The sequence below is a fragment of the Natator depressus genome, chromosome 3 (assembly GCF_965152275.1).
Source record: "Natator depressus isolate rNatDep1 chromosome 3, rNatDep2.hap1, whole genome shotgun sequence".
NCBI classification, from domain to species: domain Eukaryota; kingdom Metazoa; phylum Chordata; order Testudines; family Cheloniidae; genus Natator; species Natator depressus.
Genome location: NC_134236.1, coordinates 118136722 through 118161751, shown reverse-complemented (window position 1 = coordinate 118161751; position 25030 = coordinate 118136722). Strand labels below are relative to the sequence as shown.

The 25030-nt window shown below is 41.2% G+C and overlaps 1 protein-coding gene across 1 annotated transcript in view; it reads left to right on the top strand.

The window, feature by feature from the left end:
- The window catches only part of NOX3 (NADPH oxidase 3), a 55495-nt gene that overhangs the window by 7808 nt on the left and 22657 nt on the right, over positions 1 to 25030 (top strand). Inside the window, exons 5-9 of the mRNA XM_074946993.1 lie at positions 3586 to 3731; positions 10639 to 10820; positions 12499 to 12628; positions 17478 to 17570; positions 23052 to 23305. Coding sequence (XP_074803094.1) covers positions 3586 to 3731; positions 10639 to 10820; positions 12499 to 12628; positions 17478 to 17570; positions 23052 to 23305 — 805 coding nt within the window. The remainder of the gene's footprint in view (positions 1 to 3585; positions 3732 to 10638; positions 10821 to 12498; positions 12629 to 17477; positions 17571 to 23051; positions 23306 to 25030) is intronic.

The following is a 25030-nucleotide window of genomic DNA, read 5'->3' as shown; positions in this document are numbered from 1 at the left end:
CATAGCCAGACAATCCTGCTGTCAGGGTGCCAATACCTGAAATGATGGGGCATCCAGGATTTCCAGGTTTATGGATCTGGGATAGTAGACAGAATACCCCAGGTCGGGGTTCCAGGGGTGTGTCTGTGAATTTGTTCTTGTGCTTTTTCAGGGAGTTTCTTTAAACCCCTCAGAGAGAGACAAACACCTACAAGATTTCCCCATGTTTATTCCCCCCCCATCCCCCACTGTTCCTCAGACGTTATTCTCAACTGCTGGAAATGGCCCACCTTGATTATCATTACAGAAGGTTTTTCCCCCCAGCTCTCCTGCTGGTAATATCTCACCTTAAGTGATCACTCTCGTTACAGTGTGTATGGTAACACCCATTGTTTCATGTTCTCTATGTATATAAATCTCCCCACTGTATTTTCCACTGAATGCATCCGATAAAGTGAGCTGTAGCTCACGAAAGCTTATGCTCAAATAAATTTGTTAGTCTCTAAGGTGCCACAAGTACTCCCTTTCTTTTTCTGTTTACTCATCAATCTTCCTGGGTACATGTAGGCCAGCCCTGAAAGAATGGAGAAAGAGGTCTTACAGTGACATGTGATCATGTCACCTGTTACTGGAATCCATCTTAAACCTGGTGCTTTTCCATTTAGAAGGAGGGATGGGGATCCAGAGAGACACAAGATTCCTGCCTTGTGCCAAAGCTATAAAAGGGGTGGAACAGAACAAAGGGGGCTACAGTCATGAGAGAACCCCTAGTTACCATCTGAGCTGGAACTAACAAGGACTGTACCAGGGAAAGGATTGGGCCCAGACTAGGAAGGAGTCTAGTCTGTGAAAGAAGCTTTATTGGAGCATCTCTGAGGGTGAGATTAACCTGTATTCAGTTTCTTAATGTATTAGGCTTAGACTTGCGTGTTTTGTTTTATTTAGCTTGGTCACTTACTTTGTTCTGTCTATTACTTGAAACCACTTAAATCCTACTTTTTATACATAATACCACTTTTGTTTGTTAATTAACCCAGAGTAAGTGATTTAATACCTGGGGGGGCAAACAGCTGTGCATATCTCGGTCAGTGTTATACAAGGCAGACAATTTATGAGTTTACTCTGTATCAGCTTTATACAGAGTAAAACGGATTTATTTGCGGTTTGGATCCCATTGGGAGCAGAGTGTCTGGGTACTGGAGGCAGGAGTACTTGCTGAGCTGTTTTCAGTTAAGTCTGCAGCTTTGCGGGGTTCAGTCCCTGGGTCTGTGTTGCAGCTGGTTAGCATGTCTGTCTCAACAAGGCAGGGTTCTGGAGTACCAAATTAAGAATGTATGAAATTTAATATTAAAATATCAGATCGTGTACTGGGCTCGGTATGCTTATACATTGTTGTATTACACAGATTCATAATTTAATATGTTAAATGGTATGATTTTGATTTTTCTTGTAGTTCAAAAGGAACAATCTGTGACAACAGAAAGCAGAGTAGGTGATGCTGCTACAAAACTTAGGGTCAGTTTGCTGAAGCATTCAGACTTTTATGCAAGACCACTCACTTAGCGAGGTTAAAAAGGACAAGATTTTGACCCTTTGATTTTTATAATAGTGGGAATACCAAGATGGTTAATTAGTAGCAACTAACTTCAAAATGATTATTATCCTAGGCAGGCATGCAGAAAAAGAGAGATAAGCACATGCCCTCAGATAAGCACGTGCAATTTCTATTTAATTCAATGAGAGGTGTGCATGCTTCACTGACAGCAGAATTGGCTGAATAAGACTTACTAAATTGACCAGACTTACAAGAATGTAATTAAATTACATTTCTTTGTTCTTTTTTAAAATTATTTTTAAGATGTACTGTGGACACTGCTCTCTATGACAGCCCCTCTTCCTTTTCTGTCTCCCCAATAAAAGCATGTAATTTGAACTCAGTGGACTAAATGAAAAATGTAAAGGCTAGCATACAAATTACTACACATGCATACCATTTCTAAGGTTCCAGATTTTACTAATAAAAAGGGCTAAATCCTGCAGCCCTTACTCAGGAAAAACTCCCACTGATGTCATAGGAAATTTTGCTTGAGTAAGGAATGCAGAATTTCACCCATCGTATATGTCTACTTATGAGCAGTGGGGAAAGTACTGGTAAAAACAAATTATAGATGAAGCATTCTAAGCTCTTTACCCATAATGAATAAATTGAGAGCAATGAAAAATGCTCATACATTTCAGGAATTTGTACAGTGGCTTTTGAAAGTACTTAGCAAATTCCACACACTGTAGATCTAAGGAAACTCCACAAAATGCACTATAGAGATATAAAATGTTTTAGCTAATGACAAGGTATCTGGTGCCAGACTTTTTAGTTTGCTACAACTATTGTACATTAAAGGAACTACACTGAAATTGAATTAGATGTTTGCATTACTCTTGCTTGCCTGCTATAATTCACTTTTAGATTGAATTATTTTTTCTTTTAGTGGCCCACAAGAAACTATCAGAAGCACAGGTCTAATAAAACTCAGGCCAGTACTTAACATCATAGGAGACCCAGGGAAACCAACATTCTGAATGCATTTGTTTGAATTTTAATATTTTTTCTGTATAGGATTATATTTCGTATGTTAACATCTTGCACAAAATAACTTTCAGGACAGCACAGTCTGGCTCACGCTAGAAGACTTGTGTTGTATCTGTCAGGTACAAGTTGGAGTGATTGTCACCCATCAGAAGGAAGAAAATTCCAGGTCTAAGTAGATTTCTTAGTAAGGCCCCCAAAACATGAGTCTGGTAGGATGTGTTTGCATTGGGAATAGAACTCTGATTATGGTAGAAGAAAAGAATAATGTGCTGATGCTACCAAATAACATTTTTACAATGATTAGAGCAAAATGTCTTAGATAAACTACAGTGGAAATTTGATCTTCGCTTTCTCACAGAAGAGGTACAACAGTGGGAGCTGCAACGTATGCTTTCCCCACTCCGCCCTAAGTGAACCTGACACTGAAGGACTCACTTATTGGCAGGAAGAGGTTATGACTATTCAATCCTGAGGTTCCCCTTTGAGATTGCCCATTACGTTAGTTGTAGTTTTGTGATGTGGTAGTTTTTGTCCAACAGGAATTAAGACCTCTGACAACATGTTATCGTGGCCACCCATTAGGTGGCACCAATTGTGTCACTATTGACATTAAAATTTGCATAAGTGCCGTTGAGGTGAAAGGCTCCATAAACTTTTTAACAAGAGAAGGTGCCTAATTTTGAGTGAAACCAATCAATTTTATGGTGTATCATTCCTATTTTGAAGAGCACACCTTTCCATGGCACCAAAAGCTAAAGGGCAGTAGATTTGGGAACACAAGAAATGGCATCATTGGGAAGATTATGTTGAAGCTGCTATTCCATTTTATACGTTGAATATAACCAGTTGCCATGTATTACACATTGACAAGTCTATTTTTGTTGTTGTTGTTTACTGTGTAAAGATCTTAATCCACACAGACTTTTTAAATGTTTCATGTCATAGTTAATAATATTGATGCTGGCATGGGTAAATGTACAACTTTAACTTCAGTTTGCATAATTATCTCTTTCAAACAGTCATCCACATTGTTGCACATCTGCTCAACATAGAGCGATATCATATAAGTCAATCGAAGGAAGCAGGGGGGTTACGGAATAAACTTTCTGGCATTGGCAAAACGCCAAATGAAAGCTACTTGAACCCAATTAGAAACTATGAAGTGGTAAGTTGTCACAAGGTGCTTGCTTTCCTCATCTGAAAAATTGTCCTCTGCAGGTTCTTTTGTTGATAAAACTCTATTTCAATACCTTTTTAAGCAGAGCTAGGAGATGCTGTCAAAGATTAACCTGAATTTCAGCTGAAAACAATAGCTTAAAAAATGCAGTATTCAGGTTTTCCAGCTCAGAGAAATGTTTGCTATGTTAATTAGTTTAGGAAGGAGATAAGTGGGGTGTGGCTGAGTGTTATGATTAGTTGAAAATTTATTAAATCTGTAAGCTATTGATATATGAAATATGACTGACAACCTCAGACTAGAAAAAGAGAACAATATCTTAAATTTAAAAAACCAATAATAGTACATAATGAAACTTCTTTCACAGCAGGTGTTAGGTTCTCACAGTGGTTTTGCAAGGTGTCCTGAATTTGGGGCTACATTCTACTTTTTGTAAATTGGTGTTCATCGGGAGTAACTTCATTGACTTTGGTGGACTTACTCTTGATTTTACACCAGTGTAAACAAGAGTAGATTTTTTTTTCCCTCAATGAGTGCAGGCTGCAGTTAGTTGATTTTATTTTTATAGCTGTTGCATTAGACCATAGTTCACAGTGGTGGTATTTGTTTGCTTGTGTATAATGTCTCATACTTCAACTATAATGAGAATTATAGGTGCTAAGTAGAGAGCCAGTAATGGGAAAATAGGCATCTGGATAGAAGATGGAAGGGCAAGCATAAATCTGTGTCTTTGCATTGTTTTGCAAGCGTAAAGTTATGATATCATTGTATTAATAATTTTTCAACTTACAAAGTGACTATTTCATCTGCTTAAAAAAAAATCAAATCTCATACACATCAAGCAAACTACTCCACTAGCATCAAAGCCCTGAACAAACATGGCCTTGTCCTGAAAGTTGGCAAATTGGGTAGGTCTCTCAGACCCACGGGGAAAGCAAATTCTAGAGTTTAGAGCCCTTGCTGGGACACTCTATCCAGTCACCAGATGCACATGTGATGTGTTCACTACTGATTGAAGAGGAAGAGTTTGTAGGTTTTAGAGAGGATTCAACACCCTTTGGTGGTTTACTCCCATTTTTCTGAGGTAAGCCTACTCTTCCAAACACATGGAAGTAAATTTCCTAATGTTCTTTCCAAACCTCTCTAATAATAATATACTTGCCTGGCAATTACATGGTAACTAAATGCCAGTCCACAAAGTAGCCTATATTTTAACCTTTTGATGATTAGTTTTACATTTCTTTTATTGCCCACTTGCATCTGTCTCTACATTCTGAATAAGTCTGCCTTTCTGCATAAATTCTAGCAAAGGATTTCTTCCACCTTTACAGAAGAAAGTTCTGAAAGCAGTAATTCAAGTATTCTTTTCAGCTTAGTTATGCCTCTGCAGTAGCAGTGTATGAAGCATCTTTGACATTTTTCATTGTTTTATCTCAACATTCAAACTAGCCAGTGTAGTGTAAATGGTAAAAATGTCACCTAGATCAATCCTGTTAACAGGCAATAGGATCTGAACATATTCATCACAGGCACCAGTTTGAAAATGTACTCTGTGCAGTCAAGTGTGAACATCTGAGAGTAGTTCAACTCTAAAAATGGCACTTGGAACTTCCATATTAAATAAGTCCACTTTGCAAGTAAAATGTTTTGGGGTTTTTTTCTAACTTCTAACCCTACAAAGTCAATTTGGGATCTGGAAGTCAAGCTGTGCATTCGTGTGCATCATCCACAGTAATCTAGGGTCTGCAGGCCAAGTTAGGCCTTCAATTACACTGTATAAAAATGGTTACTTATCTTGCAGTATCTGTTGTGCACAACAAATCTCAAAGAACATACACATTCCGCTGAAGGTGGGTGTGCATGCACGCCAGTGCACTCAAGTCGGATATGCCAGCACTACCACTAGGTAGCATATGCACCCCTGCTCTCTTCATGCTTTCAGGCAAGGGCATAAAATGGGCATCTTTGCCACTTCTCTCTCCATTCCTTCACACGGCTGTAATAAATTCCAAAGTAAAGGGAAGGTGGGAGGGTTGTGAAATATATATGCACAACGCATCTCAAAGAACAACAATTACTGCAAGGTAAATAACCTTTTTTTTTTAACTTTGAGAGATTGTGCATATATACATTCCACTATATGTGACTCCACAGCAGTTCCTTTGCGGGGAGAGAGACTTCGGATCATCTGAAGAGGGATTGTAACACCAACTTGCCAAAGCTGGCATCATCGAGGGGTCTGAATGATGGCATAATAAAGTATGCAGAGACCACATTACTGCCTTGCATATATGACCTATAGGAACATTACTCAGGAATACTGTGTCACAAGGCGGCCTGGTGTCTTGAGCAGGGCCACTCCTATTGGCCCAGTGTGGGGTTGGTCACACGATCATTGGGATTCTCTGTTGGGTCAAACAATTGTGATGGGGGGGACTCTGGGCCCCTGGCAGGGCCAAGTAACTAAGCAGTCCATAGTCCCTGGAGTGGGGGGAAGCAAACGCTCAGTCTCTAGCCTCCTGGCTGGGGCAAACAATAGTAGTTGGGAGCTCTGACTCTGTGGGCAAGGCAGACCAAGCAAACAGTCTGTAGCCTGGGATGGGGCAGAGCAAATACTCAGTCTCTAGCTAGGGCCCTTGGTGGCCACGCCTAGTGGCAGTACAGGGGATGGACAGCAGAGGAACCCAGGCCCACCCTACTCCAGCAGGTTCTGACCCAGGCTCTGGGAAGCCAGAAAATTCCCTGTTAAGCATTGCCTTCTAATACATAAGGCCCATCTCAGGCATCTCCTTGGCTGGCAGCAGCTCAGCGTCCCAGTCAGACTCCATGATGGCTGGTCGTTCGCTGCTTAGTCTGGGTCCACAGTCCCAACAGCCTGGAGAGTCACTGATTCCTCTGCAGTAGGGTGACCAGATGTCCTGATTTTATAGGGACAGTCCTGATTTTTGGGTCTTTCTTACATAGGCTCCTATTACCCCCCTTCCATCCTGATTTTTCATACTTGCTGTCTGGTCACCCTACTCTGCAGGAGCCTGCAGTACATGTCCTTCCTCCCCTTCTGCCAGCCCCAGCTGAGCTGGGCTGCCTCCTTTTATCTGTCTTCTCCACCTGGAGCATGCACAGCAGGCATGAGGGGCGAGGGCCTTTGGGCCCACAGTGATTGGTCTGGCCCCAGTGTGGTGGTGGTACACCCCATCACATTCTGAGGCAATGGAGTGAGCCTTGGCAGAGGGAGCAATTATTCTCAATGGAGGAGAGACTTTAGTAAGATTGTAACAGAGCTTGATATAGTCAGAGACCCAGTGTGAGAGTCACTGAGACGACGCTGCACAGCTTACAAAGAGCTGGGATGCAGTCCTGAAGGATCTAGTGCAGCCCAAGTAAAAAGCCATGGCTTAATGAACACTCCAAGTTATGGAGAGCCTCCTCAGCCTTAGATACATGGGGTTTGGAGAAAAAACACCATAAGATTAATTGTTTGACATAGGTAGAAAGATGACAGTACCTTGGGTATAAATTTAGGATGTGGCCCAGAAGGGATACCTTGTCCTTTATAAAAGACAGTAAAAGGAGGGTAAGCTAAAAGAGGTTGAAGCTCTGAAACCCTACTGATGGAAATAATTGCCACCAAAAACTCAGTCTTCATACACAAAGATAATGAAGTCATATCCACAGATTGGAGGGAGGTCCTATCAGTTTGGAAAGCACTAGATTCAAATACCAAATGGTTATAAGATCAGACACAGGAGAGTAAACCTTGACCAGGCCCTTCAAAAACTGAGAAACAAGTGGAAGTCTTTAAATCATGATCTGAGGACTTCAGTAACCCAACAAGAGGTTAGGGATCTATTATGGGAGTGGATGGGTGGGATTCTGTGGCCTGAAATGTGCAGAAGTTTAGACTAGATGATCATGATGGCCCCTACTGACCTTAAAGTCTAAGACTTTATGAGGAAAAAAAATGGGAAAATTGTCTATTGGCAGATGTAGTGTAGGAATAGAAGCCAGGTGAACTCTCACAGAAGTATTTGAAAGGCCAGATGATTTGAGATGCAAAAGATAATCCAATATACGTGACTTCTGTGTGATTGGGGAAAGAAATGATGGGAGCATGTCCAAATCGAAAATCTCTTACGCTTTGCTGCGTATGTGACTTTAGTGGAGTCTGTTCACTAAGATCACCCAAACCTCTCAGGAGCACATTTTCTCTTGAATATTTAACCAGAGATTATCCATGCCATAAGATGGAGAGATTTGAGGTTCACATGTAGAGACTTGCCCTAGTTTTGCGACAGAAGATCCCTGACCCAGCGGTAGAATTATCGGTGACCTGATGGAAAGCTGATATAGATCCATGAACCAATACTGTCTTAGCCGCACCAGTGCAATGAGGATTGGTGATGCTCTGTCTTGTTTTAGCTTCCTTAGGACCCTCTGAATGAAATGATCAGAAGCGAATGCATATAGAAGATGACTGAATCAGGGAAGAAGAAAAGCATCTATGATGTAACTGGGGTTGCGACCCACCTTTGGGCAAAATCTCATGCATTTGTTGTTGAGGTTTGTTGTGAATAATTCTATTAGTGGGTACCCCCAGTGGTGGAAAACCTGAAGGATAACATCCATCCTGATCAACCACTCATGTTAAGTCTATGAAGATCTTACTGAAAGAATTCAGGAGAGTGTTTCTCATTCCTGGAAAATGGAAGGCCTTCAAAGAAACTTTGTGTTGAATACATAGATTCCGCAGGAGGATAGCCTCCTGACACAACTAAGATGACCTTGCCCCTCCCAGCTTGTTCATGTAAAACATAGCAGTCGTATTGTCAGTGAGAACTTGAATCACCCAATTCTCAATGTGAGCATAAATATTTTGTCGGCCCAATGTATGGCCCTGCGCTCCAGCATGTTTATATGGAGGAAAATTTCCTGAGGTGAGCTTGAGCCTGAAGTTGACTAAAATGGGCCCTGTAGCCTTTGACAGATGCATCTGTAACCAGAGACATAATCAGTAGGACAGAAATGGAACTCACTTGCATACGTTCTGCTGATCCATTCACCAATCCAGAGACTGAAGCACTTGCACGGAAACACAAATCTGCATGTCCAGCAGATGCCTGGAAGATCAATATACAAATGAAGCCAAGACTACAGTCAACAGAGGTGAAGTCTGGCATGCAGAGTTAATCACGTAAATGAGGCATGTGGCTGAGACTTGCACTGTCATTGTTGGATTGAACTTGAGGATTTCTGAAAAGAAGGCTATAGATTGGAAGACTTCCTGTGGAAGATAGCCATGTTTGTTATGGTGTTGAGGTCTGCTCCTATAAAAGTTATGTGCTGAGTTGGTTGTAGCTGTGATTTGTTCAAACTTATTTTCAGACCTAGATGGAAGAACGCGTGCCTGATGACTAGGACGCTGTTTTGGACATGATCCCTTGATGCTGCTTGATCCAACCAATCATCCATGTAAAGAAATATGTGAATGTCCAGATGATGAAGGTGGGCTTCTATCACCACCATGAACTTGGTGAAAATGCTCGGAAGGCCAAAAGGAAGCACTGTGTACAGGCAGTCATTGATGGCTATCAGAAATTGAAGGTACTTCCTGTGGGAAGGATGTATCGCCACATGGACATATGCATTTGTAAATTGAGGGCAGCATTCCAGTCTTCAAGGAAGGGATAACATAAGCAAGCGTGACCATCTTGAACTTGATTTTCTTGATGAATTTGTTCAGCTTTCTTAGATTTAGGATGGGGCAGAGGCCACCAGACTTCTTTGGAACTAGAAGGGAGCAGGAATAAATTCTTCCAGGATCCTCTATTGTGCCCAACCCATAGCTCTTAAAGTAACATGGTCTCATGAGAAGACTCTGAAAAGGGATGGGGAGAGTGGATTGGGGAAAGGGAGGGAGATGAACTGGATTACATATCCAGTGGGTTGAGTACCTACTTGTCCAACATGATCTTCTGCCATGTACAATACAATCGTTGTGATCCTGAAAGGAGGAGATATAATTGGTGTGCTGTCCTCAATCAAAGAGTCAAAATGACTGCTTTGAGGTAGAAAATGTCTGGTGAGAAGGGCCCATTGTCATGGAAGATGGCAGATAACATCAAAAAGGTCTTTAATCTTCTATGTACTGGGGCCTCTGATGGAACAATGGTCTCAGGTAGGGTTGTGATTTAAATTTGCTTCATTTTAGTAGCGGAAGTGTAGACTCCCAGCGAGCAAAGTGTTGCACGAGTCTTTCAGTGTGTGCATAGCATCATCCATCCTGTAGGAGAACAGCTTAGAGCCCTGAAAGGGTAAATCTTCAAGTGTAGTCTGCAGCTCTTTTGGAATTCCGGAAGCCTGCAGTCAGAATGAATGCCTGATGGAGACAGCACTGGCAACAGAACTCGAGGCTGTCAGGGGCATCTATTGCTGCCTGAAATTATGTAAGTTAAAGTGAAATAAGAACAAAGCAGATCCATGCTTCTTACAGTCTGTCAACCATTGAGCACCCCACATTTATCTCTCTCAAAATGATTTTTTTCAGTGCTGTACCAGTTATTACCTCTTTTTTTTTACCTACTCTTAACTCTAATAATTTATTCTCTCTCTCTCTCTCTCTCTCTCTCTCTTCTGAGGCACTCTTGTACAACAAAAACAGATGCAAGTACTAGCAGGATTATGTAATTTCTTACTATCAATTGCTGAAACAACAAATTCCAGTTAATATTTACATTCATGTCCGGAATAAACCTAAATGGATAACAGAACAGATAACCTTTTTTTCATGCAGCTTCTAAGCTTTTTGCCTTGTCTGGTTTGTTGCTTAAATTCATTCTTATACTGAAGCTGCATCTTTGAATTAGTCTCTATACATAATAATTTATTCTTATTTTAGAACCCAACAACACAGATACTAACTACCATAGCCGGAGTAACTGGTGTCATAATCACTGTGGCTTTCATTCTGATCATAACTTCATCCACAGAGATCATCAGAAGATCATTCTATGAGGTGTTCTGGTATACCCATCACCTGTTCATGGTTTTTTTTGTCGGTCTGGTTATCCATGGTATGGGGTGAGTGTGTGTGTATATATATATATACGTGTGTGTATATATTTATGTGTATATATATGATGATGATATCAACACTTTAGGATCACACAAGATTCAAACCTATGATAGTGAGTATGAGTGGGGTATTTGATATGATTTATGCAGCAGCCAAGCAGCTGTGTTGTGGATCACAGGGATGCTTAAAAACAGGACTTTGGCACCTAAGCACCCTACTGGTCTAGAAGCCTCCTTATTTTTGATCCCTTAATCCATCATGGACAAAGTGTGATACCATTACTCAAACTAATTATTACTATTAATATTATTATTTCATTTTATTTATTTGTATTAACATGGCACCTAGGAGTGCTAGTCATGGACCAGGACCCCATCATGTTAGGTGCTGTACAAACTCTTTATGAAATGACTGTCCTTGCCCCAAAGAGCTTACAAAACAAGAAACAACAGATGGATACAGACAAACTGGTGGGGGAGCCCAAGAAAACAATGAGACAATATTGATTAGCATGACAGGCAATGGGTTAATACATTACTCCACAAGTAGTCCCACTGACTTCACTCCACTCCTATTCAAATACGCGTAGTGTAAACTGCTCTTCAGCATTCTTAAGAATGCCACACTGTGATCCCAAAAAGGACCCCTGAGAAAATAATAAAGTACTGAATCATCAGTTTGTGATCTAGCTCGTAGATAGGGGAAGTTTGGGAGGGAGACTGACTCAGGGAGTTCAGTCTTCCTCCTACTCATCTTGTTGCTCCTGGGCATGAGTAAACTGCAACAAATGTCACCCGTACACTTCCTGGTCTGCAGCATAGCTACTCAACTGGACACACTTGGGAGTAAGGGGAGGCAAGAGTCAAGGCTCTGTCTACTCCCCACCTGCTCTTGCTTCTTCCTGTTCACCCAAGAGAGGGAGAGATGCAGTGGCTCTATACAGGAGCCCCCTCTGTACAGGAAGTACCTTTTATCCCCTCCAATCCCTTGCGCTAGTGCACAGGATGGGCCATGATCTGACCCCAAATAAATCTGAAAGGGAAAAAGAAGAGCAACAATTTGACCTAGCTCCATTATCCCCTCTTCTTCACCCACAATCAGCACCAGCTGTAGTACATTTTTAAACTCAATAGTTGAGGAGGGTATGTTCAAGAAAATTCACTTCATTGTAAATTCTCTAGTGTAAAGAAGTTAGAATTTAAATACGTTAAAAACACGCATCTCATTAAGGCTCTTCACAATTATTTGGTGCTCTTTAAATACGTTTCTTAAAGCTGCAAAGAAAAGAGTGACTATTTTATTTTTCTGAGCAACACCAGCTGTTCACATATAGAGGAGGACAAGGTCTCTGGTCCAAAGAGTTTACCTTCTGACTCAATCCACAGATGAGAGAGAGATCCATGTTACGCGTACTGACTCTCCAAACTGCAGTGGTGTTGCTACATACCTATAGCATAGCATACACACTGCATTTGGTGGGTTGACAATGAAAAACCGAAAAACCTTGTGGACGAAGTATGGTTGAAACAACCTGAAAGAACAACATTAAGACAACAAACCAGCTGCCATATTTTCAGATATTTCCATTTCTGCATTCAGTACAGTATTCGTTAACATACTAGTATAGCAAAACAACAAAAGAGACCATATCAGCTGTGTGTATCTTTTTTTTTATGTGTTAAGTCAGCTCGTCCGACGTCAGACGCCGCAGAGTCTGTTGCTGCACAATGTCACTTATTGTAAAGATCACTACTCAGAATGGGAGAAAGCCACTCAATGTCCTTTGCCACTATTTTCTGGCAGTGAACCTGTGGTAAGAATGATGCTCATGTCATCTTTATATTTATGCCCTTTCTTGAGGCAGCAGAATAGCATTGGCTAGAGCCGTGACCTGGACTCAGGATGCTGGAGTTCTATTCCTGAGTCTGCTGCTGGCCTGTAGGGTGACCTCAGACAAGCAAGTGCAATTTTCTGTGCCGTGGTCTCCTCCTCTAAAATATGAGGATAATGATCCTTACCTCCTTTGTAAAGCACATTGACATCTACAGATGAAAAATGCTAGGTATCATTATTCCGTAATAACTGTTTTTGGTATAGTCCTTTTTAATCAGGCAAACTCCCAGTGTAGACTGTGGATTTCAGAATCAAGCCTTCTGTGTATAAATCCATTATTTACAGCATTTTTGTTGTTTGTTTATTCAGTATAAACAACGTGCTTGATGTGTACACAGACAGCCGTACTCTGTTGTGTAATCGCCGCTAACTCACGCAATTAACTCAAAAAACCATTTGTGATTTAAAAAAATCCTACTTCTTGTTCAGCCAATCGCTAAGACAAACAAGCTTGTTTATATTTACAGGAGAGAATGCTGACCACTTCTTATTTACAATGTCACCTGAAAGCGAGAACAGGCATTCGCATGGCACTTTTGTAGCAGGTATTGCAAGTATTTACGTGCCAGATATGCTAAACATTTGTATGCCCCTTCATGTTTGGCCACCATTCCAAGGACATGCTTCCATGCTGCTGATGCTCATTAAAAAAATAATGCATTAATTAAATTTGTGACTCAACTCCTTGGGAGAGAATTGTATGTGTCCTGCTCTCTTTTACCCGCATTCTGCCATATATTTCATGTTATAGCAGTCTTGATGACCCAGCACATGTTGTTCATTTTAAGAACACTTTCACTACAGATTTGACAAAACACACAGAAGGTACCAATGTGAGATTTCTAAGGCTAGCTACAGCACTCAACCCAAGGTTTAAGAATCTGAAGTGCCGTCCAAAACCTGAGGGGGATGAGGTGTGGAGCATGCTTTCAGAAGTCTTAAGAGAAACACTCTGATGTGGAAACTATAGAACCTGAACCACCCAAAAAGAAAATCAACCTTCTGTTGGTGGCATCTTATTCAGACGATGAAAATGAACATGCGTCGGTCCGCACTGCTTTGGATCATTATCGAACAGAACCCGTCATCAGCATGGAAGCCTGTCCTCTGGAAAGATGGTTGAAGCATGAAGAGACATATGAATCTTTAGTACATCTAGCACTTAAATATCTTGCAATGCTGGTGTCGTAAATATAAAGGGAAGGGTAAACACCTTTAAATCCCTCCTGGCCAGAGGAAAAACCCTTTCACCTGTAAAGGGTTAAGAAGCTATTTTTACCAGCTTAGGTTAAAACTTCCCCAAGGTACAAACTATTTTACCTTTTGTCCCTGGAATTTATTGCTGCCACCACCAAGTGTCTAACAAATATAGCAGGGAAAGAGCCCACTTGGAAACGTCTTTCCCCCCCAAGCCCTACACCCCCTATCCTGGGGAAGGCTTGATAAAAATCCTCACCAATTTGCACAGGTGAACACAGACCCAAACCCTTGGATCTTAAGAACAATGAAAAAGCAATCAGGTTCTTAAAAGAAGAATTTTAATTGGAAAAAAAGTAAAAGAATCACCTCTGTAAAATCAGGATGGTAAATACCTTACAGGGTAATCAGATTCAAAACATAGAGAATCCCTCTAGGCTAAACCTTAAGTTACAAAAAGACACAAACAGGAATATACATTCCATTCAGCACAACTTATTTTATCAGTCATTTAAACAAAACAGAATCTAACGCATATCTAACTAGATTGCTTACTGACTTTTTACAGGAGTTCTGACCTGCATTTTTGCTCTGGTCCTGGCAAAAAAAAACAAAACAAAAAAACCCACCACCACACACAAACAGAGAGAACCCTTTGTTTCTGCTCCCTCCAGCTTTGAAAGTATCTTGTCTCCTCATTGGTCATTTTGGTCAGGTGCCAGCGAGGTTGTCTTAGCTTCTTAACCCTTTACAGGTGAAAAGGTTTTTCTTCTGGCCAGGAGGGATTTAAAGGTGTTTACCCTTCCCTTTATATTTGACAGCTGGCTACAACAGTGCCATGAGAGTGCCTGTTCTCACTTTCAAGTGACATTGTAAATAAGAAGCAGGCAGCATTATCTCCTGAAAATGTAAACAAACTTGTTTGTCTGAGTGATTGGCTGACAAAGAAGTAGGACTGAGTGGACTTGTGGGCTCTAAAGTTTTTTACATTATTTTATTTTTGAATGCAGTTTGGTTTTTTTTTTTTTTTTTTACATAATTTTACATTTGTAAGTTCAGCTTTCATGATAGAGATCGCACTACAGTACTTGTATGAGGTAAATTGAAAAATACTATTTCTTTTGTTTTTACAGTGCAAATATTTATAATCAACAATAAATATAAAGTGAGCATTGTACACTTTGTATTCTGTGTTGTACTTGAAACCAATATATTTTAAAATGTAGAAAACATCCAAAAATATTTAAATAAATGTTGTTCTATTATTGTTTAACAGCGCAATTAATCGCATGATTGATTTTCTTAATCACACGATTAATTGCGTTTAATCTTTTTAGTCACTTGACAGTCCTAATAAAGAGACTCCATCCCCTAAGAACTTACTATCTAAAGCAGTGGTTTTCAACCTGAAGTCCATCTGGGGATCTGCAGACTATGTCTAAGATTTCCAAAGGATTCTGCACCTCCATTCAAAAATTTTTAAATAGAGGAAAAAATAACATTCAGTATCTTGTAATGCTTTTAATGGCTGCCATAGATTTTTCTTAAACTATTGTTAGCCACAATTAATGAGGAAATGAATGCCTCTCTAAAAATTTCAGCTACAGTGTTTCCATAAAAATCAATATACTGTTATGCTCTGTGAATACAGACAGAAGCTCGCTTCCAACAACATGGTCTAATATTAACTATCATAAAGCTAACTAGTGAACTTATCCTTTTCTCTGTTAGATCTCCTTTGCCAGACTTTCCTGCATACCCAAAGCCATAAACTTAAAGTCACATTATATTAAATGGATTGTGATAATACCATATGGTATCTGTAAGAATGTTACTTTTCTGGATGTGTAATACGCTATGATATAATATCTGGTAGCTAATTCTGAATTCCATTCAAAAAACCACTCAGAGGGTAAAAGCCATGATGACATTTCTGTAATACTTTGTATTGTATCTGTCAACCCATATGGGCTTGATCTGGCTCCTACTGAAGTCAGTGACACAATTCCCATTAACTTGTATCAGACTTTATATCATCAATCCCTATCTTGAGTCAGTCCAGCACCATCTCACTTCATTCTAATTATGAGGAGAAATCACCACCTGGGAAAGAATGTAAATTTTCTGATTACCAGGGAAGGACATCTGTCACCTACCAGTCCACCCAGTCCTGGAGGTTGCTCTGTTATTCTTAACCATCCAGGAGACATGTTCAGACGAAAGAGTTTAAAAGCTGTTTGCTAATGATCAAAGTGGCTCATTTCAAAGCTTTGGCTGAGCTCTTACAAAGGACAATTCCTGTTACATGTTTTTATTTACAAGTAGTACAAACAAAGGAGAAAAACCGGTTTAATCATTGTTGTAACTTGATCTACGCTAACTTATTTGGGACACATCAAACTGCTGACTGTGCAGAGACATTTCTAGTCTTTAGGGACAATGAATGAGCTGAGTTTCTGCTTTAACTCAGAATCTTCTTACCTTTGTCAGCCTCTCACCATTATTACAATGTGTATTTTTAATTTAATTTTCAAGACTTATCCTAGGCAAATTGCAACTCCATCCCCTTAGCACCATCTAAAGAAATTACATAATATGAATGATGTCCTTCTCATAAGATGCTTTATAACCTAGCATCATTCCAGCTTGTACACCAAAGTCAATGTTTCAGCAAACAAATATTGATTTAGGTGGCTTGAAAAGGCACATGTTTTGCAGGTCTTTGGTTAGCTTAAATGATCTGTTTGTGCATTCTTCCATCTATGAAACTGGAAATATGATGGTGTCCTCTGTACAGACAAATGTCTGCATTTTTGTAATCTTGCAGATTCAATTATATCTAATTATCTAAAGCTATTATACTCCAATTGAGTACAATTATCAACTAATATACATGATCAGCTATGTATCTTTGATTATTATATTGATCAGTATATATGATCAGCAAAGTACAATGATCATATATACCTACAGTATGATCAGTTTAGTTCCATAAATCAGCTTAGTCCAATTATTGATACAGAACAGACTAACTGATTATGTGAGAATATATACTTAAAGCATAAGTGAACATTTTGGATCTAATTCTGGTTAGTGCTGGAAAGCCTATTTGCATACTGGAAAGCCAACAATGAGAGCACTGGGGAGAAGCTGGTTACCCCTATTCTGACTACTCTGAAATGTCTCAGAGTCTCTGTGACAAAAGCAAGGGAGTAAGACTCTGGATTTTGCTCCATAAATATATGCATTTATACTCCATGACCTAGCAATGACATATACATACAACTCCTAAGTAGTTAATCCTTTTGTCTGTTAGTAGGAAAAGCTTTTAAAGGGAGGATCTTGGCCAGAATACAGATGTACATTAAACACAGCTTTTGTAGTGTACCCATTAAAGAATTCATTATATTTGTTTCAGGCAAATGCAAGAATTTGTCCCTTAGTAGACAGTTCAAGAAATATGCTCTCTTCCTAGGTCAACCAAAAGCCACAGAAGAAAGGTCCAAATCATGTCATTTTATGCTAACTGCTGATTTAAGTTTTGTTGTCTTTTTCTGTGCAACTTTCTACAGGCTTGGAAATGGGTTTTAGGTCCTGTGGTAGTATACATCTGTGAAAGAATTATTAGGTTCTGGAGATTTCAGCAGAAAGTTGTCATTACAAAGGTATGTAATATAGTCTAAATGTCTGAATAAAAACCAACGTACAAATGAAATGGTTTTATCAACAGAAGTTTTTTTATTTGCCAGTTTTGTTGATGACCACTCTGTAACCTCGTCTTCACTGCTAGCTTCGTGAGCTCTTCCAGTATTACCATGTAGTTTTGCAAAGTATTGCTTTTTAATTTGGTTTTAGCTTTTGCTCCCGCTCCAATAGTGAGTCCATAAGTTCTACATGTAAGCAAACTTGATCCACAATGTACCAGATTGATGAGGCAACCTGTGATCAGGTAATGTCTCTCCCTTTTTGGGCCCATAGAGTGAAATCCTGATCTTTATTGAAGTCAGCAGCAAAACTCATACTAACTTTAATGGGGGTCCAGGATTCTACCCTTGGAGCCTGGAGACCTGAAGGGAATTATGGGGCATATCCTTCATTGGTAAAAATAGTCATAGCTCCATTGAACTCAGTTGAGTTTTGACAACTTATGTCAGCTGAGGATCTGCCTTTAAGTTCAAGGCCTGCTTAACTCACTTAGATTAGTAAGTAAAGCAGGAATAATTCCACTGAAATCAACTGAGTTACACAGCTGGGAAACCAGCTTAAGTGAGATCAGACTCAAGCTCATTGTCTAAAAGGGTAATTGTGGCAGATGAAGCCTTGATGGTAAAGTTACTAAAATGAGAATTTCAGTGGACTGAAATTTCTGTTAAACAACCATTCATGATATTTAAAAACTCAGTTGCTTAACTGAGATGAGCTTTTAGTGAAAGTGAATTAGAATTGTATTCAATGGGTATGTCTACACTACGAAATTAGGTTGATTTTATAGAAGTCAATTTTTAGAAATCTATTTTATACAGTCGATTGCGTATGTCCACATTAAGTGCATTAAGTCGGCGGAGTACGTCCTCACTACCGTGGCTAGCATCAACTAACAAAGCAGTGCACTGAGGGTAGCTATCCAGCAGTTCCGGCAGTCTCTGCCGCCCATTGCAATTCTGGGTTAATCTCCCAGTGCCTGATGTTGCAAAAACATTGTTGCGGGTGGTTTTGGGTACATGTCGTCAGTTGCCCCTCCCTCCATGAAAGCAATGGCAGACAATCTTTTTGCCCCTTTTTTCTGTGCAGACACCATACTATGGCAAGCATGGAGCCCACTCAGCTCAGCTCACCATCACAGCTGCTGTTGTGTCTTGGGTGCTGCTGTCAGTAGACGGTGCAGTACGATTGCTAACCATCATCATCCACCGCTTCCACTGTAACTCTGCTCTCCTGCTCTTGTAAATGAGCTCAGTCTCAATAGAAAATTTCTCCATGTTGTCATCATCCACCGCTTCTGCTGCAACTCTGCTCTCCTGGTGCCATGAATCCACCTCACAGGTCCTCTCGTCATTCTGTATAAATATCTATTTCTCATGGCATCCAACGTCAACCACCACTTCCACTGCAACTCTGCTCTCCTGCAGACGCCATACCATGGCAAGCATGGAGCCCACTCAGCTCACCGCTGCTGTTGTGAGCATTGTAAACACCTGGAGTATATGCAGAATCGGGCTAAGAGACGCCAGCATGAGGACGATTTTGATGAGGAAATGGACACAGACATTCCTGAAAGCATGGGCTGTGGCAATTGGGACATCATGGTGGCAGTGGGGCTGGTTGATACAGTGGAATGCCGATTCTGGGCCCGGCAAACAAGCACAGACTGGTGGGACCACATAGTGTTGCAGGTATGGGATGATTCATAGTGGCTGCAAAACTTTCACATGCATAAGGCCACTTTCCTGGAACTCTGTGAGCTGCTTTCCTGCACCCTGAAGTGCAGGAATACCAAGATGAGGGCTGCCCTGACAGTTGAGAAGTGAGTGGCGATAGCACTGTGGAAGCTTGCTACGCCTGACTGCTACCGGTCAGTCGGGAATCAATTTGGAGTGGGCAAATCTACTGTGGGGGCGATTGTGATCCAAGTAGCCAATGCAGTCATTGACGTTCTGTTATCAAGGGTAGTGACTCTGGAAAACGTGCAGGTCATAGTGGATGGCTTTGCTGCAATGGGTTTCCCTAACTGTGGTGGGGCAATAGACAGAATGCACCTTGCCAACCAGTACATAAACTGCAAGCGGCACTTCTCAATGGTGCTGCAAGCACTGGTGGATCACAAGGGACATTTCACTGACATCAGCATGGGATGGCTGGGAAAGGTGCATGAAGCTTGCATCTTTACGAACTCCAGGCTGTTGGAGCAGCTGCAAGAAGGGACTTACTTCCCAGACCAGAAAATTACCCTTGGGGATGTTGAAATGCCAATAGTTATCCTTGGGGACCTAACCTACCCCTTGCTCCCATGGCTCATGAAGCCGTACACAGGCAGCCTGGACAGTAGCAAGGAGCAGTTCAACTATAGGCTGAGCAAGTGCAGAATGGTGGTAGAATGTGCCTTTGGATGTTTAAAAGCTCACTGGCGCTATTTGCTGACTAGGTCAGACCTCAGCGCAACCAACATTTCCATTGTTATTGCCGCTTGCCGTGTGCTCCATAATATCTGTGAGAGTAAGGGGAAGACATTTATGGTGGGGTGTGAGGTTGAGGCAAATCGCCGTGTGTCCGATTTTGAGCAGCCAGACGCCAGGGCGATTAGAAGAGCACAGCAAGGCACGCTGCACATCAGACAGGCTTTGAAAACCTGTTTCATGATTGGCCACACTTCGGTGTGACAGTTGTGAGTTCTCCTTGATGCAAACCCACCCCCTTTGTTGATTTTAATTCTCTGTAAGCCAGCCACCCTCCCCCCTTTGAAATAAAGTAACTACTGTTTTGAAACCATGCATTCTTTATTAATTTTTTTAAAAAGGAAGATAACTGACAAGGTAGCCTGGGTGGGGTGGAGTGGGGGAGGAGGGAAGGACAAGGCCACATTGCTTATTGTAGCCACGCTACAGATCAAACTGTTTGAATGACAGCCTTCTGTTGCTTGGGCCATCCTCTGGAGTGGAGTGGCTGAGTGCCTGGAGCCTCCCCCCTACCCCCCCCCCGCGTTCTTGGGCATCTGGGTGAGGAGGATATGGAACTTGGGGAGGAGGTCAGGCGGTTGTACAATGGATACAGCGAGGGTCTGCGCTCTTGTTGGCTTTCCTGCAGCTGCACCAGATGCTTCATCATGTCAGTTTGCTCCCCCATTAGCCTTCGCATTGCCTCCTGCCTCCGCTCTTCATGCTCAATTAATGCTTTCCTATGTTTTTTGTTTTGTTTTTGTTTTTTTGTGCCTTCTGATCTGTGATAACCTCAGGGACAGAGATGATAGGGGGAGCCTAGAAACATTTGCACCAGGGGGGAGATAAAAAGGGAGAGTAAAATTTAAGATGATACATTTCTGAGAACAAAAGGGAGACTCTTTCACAGTGAATCAAGCAATTCACAGCAGACAGCACATGTGCTTTAGGTACAAGGTCGCATTTTGCCTTTTATATTGAGTGCCTGCTGGTATGGTGACACATCACACATGGCTGGGCAACAGAATTCGGTTTCCATGCAGCCATGGTAAGGCAAAGGGTATGCAGGGTTCGTTTCTTACGCATAACATGTGGGAATGGTTTCAAACTGCAGCACCCTCCTTTCCCATAGCAAGCAATGGGTTGGGTTTCACATTTAAAAGGAGGGGCTGCGGTTTTCAGGTGGATGTGCAGCACACACCTCCCCCACCCCACCGCGTGGCTATTCTCCGGGATGATCCCTTTTAGCCAAGCGCAAACAACCCAGCATGAACGAGGTCCTTTTACTGTTCCCTTACAAAAATTCCCTATTTCAACCAGGTGACCCTGAATGATATTACTCTCTTGAGGCTAACACAGAAAGATATAGACCGAATATTGCTTGAATGCGACCAAAACCCAGGACCATTGGCTGCCATGCTTTGTGCTGCAATGATTCCAGAATACTTTGAGTACCTCCATAAGAGCTTTATGGAGATGTCCCTGGAGGATCCCCGCTCCATCCCCAGACATGTGGACAAACTTTTCCAGTAGCTGTACTGGCTGTGAATGCATTCCAATTCTTCAGGGCAAATCAAACATTAAACACTATTGCTTTTAAACCCTATATTGTAGTTACAAATGTGCACTCACCAGAGGTGTCTTCTCCAGCTTCAGGGTCGGGGATCCCGCCTTCGGATCGTATTGGCTCCAGGGTGATGAAAAGGTTCTGGCTGCTGGGGAGAACGGATTCACTGCTTGCCTGCTGCGCATTCTTCTCCTCCTCCTCCTCTTCCTCATCCACAAAATCCTCCTCCCTGTTGCGTGAGACTTCCCCCTTGCAGGTGTCCATGTACAGTGGTGGGGTAGTGGTAGGGTCCCTTCCTAGAATGGCATGCAGCTGATCATAGAAGCGGCATGTATGAGGCTCTGACCCAGAGCGACCATTTGCCTTCTTTGTCTTTTGGTAGGCTTCCCTCAGCTCCTTAACTTTCACTGCTGTGTGTCCCTGCTGCAGCCTCTCTCCACCATGCTCTGTGAGATTTTGGCAAATATATTTGCATTTCTTCTTTTTGATCAGAATTCTGCCTGCACAGATGTTTCTCCCCATACAGCAATCAGATCCAATGTCTCCCTTTCAGTCGATGCTGGAGCTCGTTTGCGATTCTGGGGGGATCGCATGGTCACATGTGCTGCTGAGTTCGCCACGCTGACCAAACAGGAAATGAAATTCAAAAGTTCCCGGGACTTTTTCTGTGTACCTGGCTAGTGCATCGGAGTTCAAAGTGCTGTCCAGAGCAGACACATTGGAGCACTCTGCGATAGCTCCCGGGGGCCAATACTGTCGATTTCTGTCCGCACTACCCCAAATTCAACTCAGCAAGGTCAATTTTGGCACTACTGCCCTCGCCAGGGAGGAGTACAGAAGTCAATTTTAAGAGCCCTTTAAGTCGACGGAACAGGGTTGGTTTTGTGGACGCATTCATTTTAAAATCGACCTAACGCGGCTAACTTTGACCTAACCCCGTAGTGTAGACCAGGCCAATGGGCTTGGTTCTTCTTACTTACCTTGGTGTAAATCAGCAATAACATCATACATGTCAACTGAGTTACACTGGAGTCAAATTGCTGTGAAAGGAACATTAGGCCCAATATGTCTGGGGATACAGTTCTGTGTTCTCTCTGACTCTCAAGCTAAAGTTGCCTAAAATGTGGTTTCTTACACAGGCTTCACTTGACTTCTCAAACCCATAATGCAAAATACCATATAATAAATGCAATGGAAATTCTTAATTTGATGTTGAGTAACAGTAGCACTATGATATACTGTATAGTACATTGTCCACTGCCAACTTAAAAACTAATGTGTATCCCACTTTCTAATTCCTTTTAATTGAAGGCAAGTAGAAGTGAACTAGAGGAAGCTCTGTAACTTACTATAAATGAACATGTATTCAAAATTAACACAGCAGAACAGGACAAATCAATCTTTTATTGTGGTTTACTTTGGTTTAGGTGGTGACTCATTCCTCTGGAGTCCTTGAGCTCCATATGAAGAAATGTGGCTTTAAAATGGAGCCTGGCCAGTATATATTTCTGCAGTGCCCTTCTGTATCACAACTGGAGTGGCATCCTTTCACACTTACCTCGGCTCCTGAGGAGGAATTCTTCAGTGTGCACATAAGGGTAGTTGGGGATTGGACAGGAGCCCTGTTCAAGGCATATGGAGCAGAGGAAAAAGTCTTTAAGGAGCCCTGGAAGCTACCAAGGTTTAAATACTAACTTTTGTGTGTGTTGCCTTTTGTACAGTACTAGATGATAAACTTGGAATCATCTCAGTATGTCTTTATGCTAAAGAACAATGAATATGAAAAATGAACTTAGAGCTCTTAGTTATCAAGAAGGTCTGTCACAAATCCCTGATTCAGAATCAGCTTATACATAAGTATGGCCATTTAGCTGTACCTGTATATTTATGAATCAGATTAAAATGACAGTAGCCATTTATATATGCTAGCTTCCTATCTATTAAGTTATGTATTTAGGTTCTTATAATGGCACCTATCATCATAGTATCTTGCTCCCTATCCCTGTGTTGCGCTCCCCTACAACTGTGGTTCTCAACCCGGGGTACACAGAAATCTTCCAGGGGGTACATCAACTCATCTAGATATTTGCCTAGTTTTACAACAGGCTACATAAAAAGCACTAGTGATGTCAGAACAAACTAAAATTTCATACAGACAATGACTTGTGTATTCTGCTTTATATACCATATGCTGAAATGTAACTACAATATTTATAGTCCAATTGATTTATTTTATAATTATATGGTAAAAATGAGAATGTAAGCAATTTTTTCAGTTATAGTATGTTGTGACACTTTTTTGTATTTTTATGTCTGATTTTGTAAGCTAGTAGTTTTTAAGTGAGGTGAAACTTGGGGTACACAAGACAAATCAGACTCCTGAAAGGGGTACAGTCATCTGGAAAGGTTGAGAACCACTGTCCTACAACTCTCTTCCACTACCTGGATCCCTCTTTCTACCTCCATTCCTTATCTCCGAAAGATTCCTACTTCTCCCAGCTGTCCTGATCCCACTTTCATTGGATCTAAGGAACTATCTGCCGCCTGCAGCTTCTTCCCTCTACTGATCTGTGAACACCTACATGCTTCTTCCTCCTTCCCAGCATTCTCCCTCCACTCTGCCCCAACTTCACAAATCCTTTTCAGTTACCTCCCTCCTCCTTAGATCTTTGTGTAGAGTTAAGTAAGGCAAAGAGGTACTGAGGATTCTTAGAAGTGAGTGAGACTTATAAGTATGGTGCTGAATGTTTAGGTTCATGGCAGCTGCTTGTATGTCCCCTAATCGTTTACTATTATAAAAGGTTCTGTGGCTTGTTAGGCATGGTATGCAACTCCTACAGGATCTGCAGAAAGTAATATGTTCAGAGACTTTGTGTTCTTTGTAAGTAACCTTTGTTTAACTTCATTTTCAAAACAAAAATCGCCTGTTTCAAATATTAATAGTAAAGGATGAATTTTCAAACAGTGCACAGGGATTTAGCCATCATCATCTACTGATATTAATGAAATCATGCTGCTAAATCATTACTGCACTATACGGAAAATTACTTCTAAATATTCCATAAATGCTTTATGCAGAGAATGATACATCTTATATAATTGTAGTGTACCCACCACATGCTATCTAGACACCTGATGACAAACCTCATCATATATGTTTTTATGCCCTAAATTCCCACTGACTTCAGTGGGAGTTTTGAGTGCTCAAGAAATGCAGGATCGGGCACAACATGCACAAATCAAGACCCATGTAGAGAGAAAAATAGCTGTTTATAGAACCACATATTTAGGTTTGTGGCTAAATTGTCAAAGATTGTCTTTTAGTATGTGTTTAGTTGCTATTTCACATGCAATTACACATGCAAACAATTGGAAATACTTGAATAAAAGCAAACCAAATAACTTG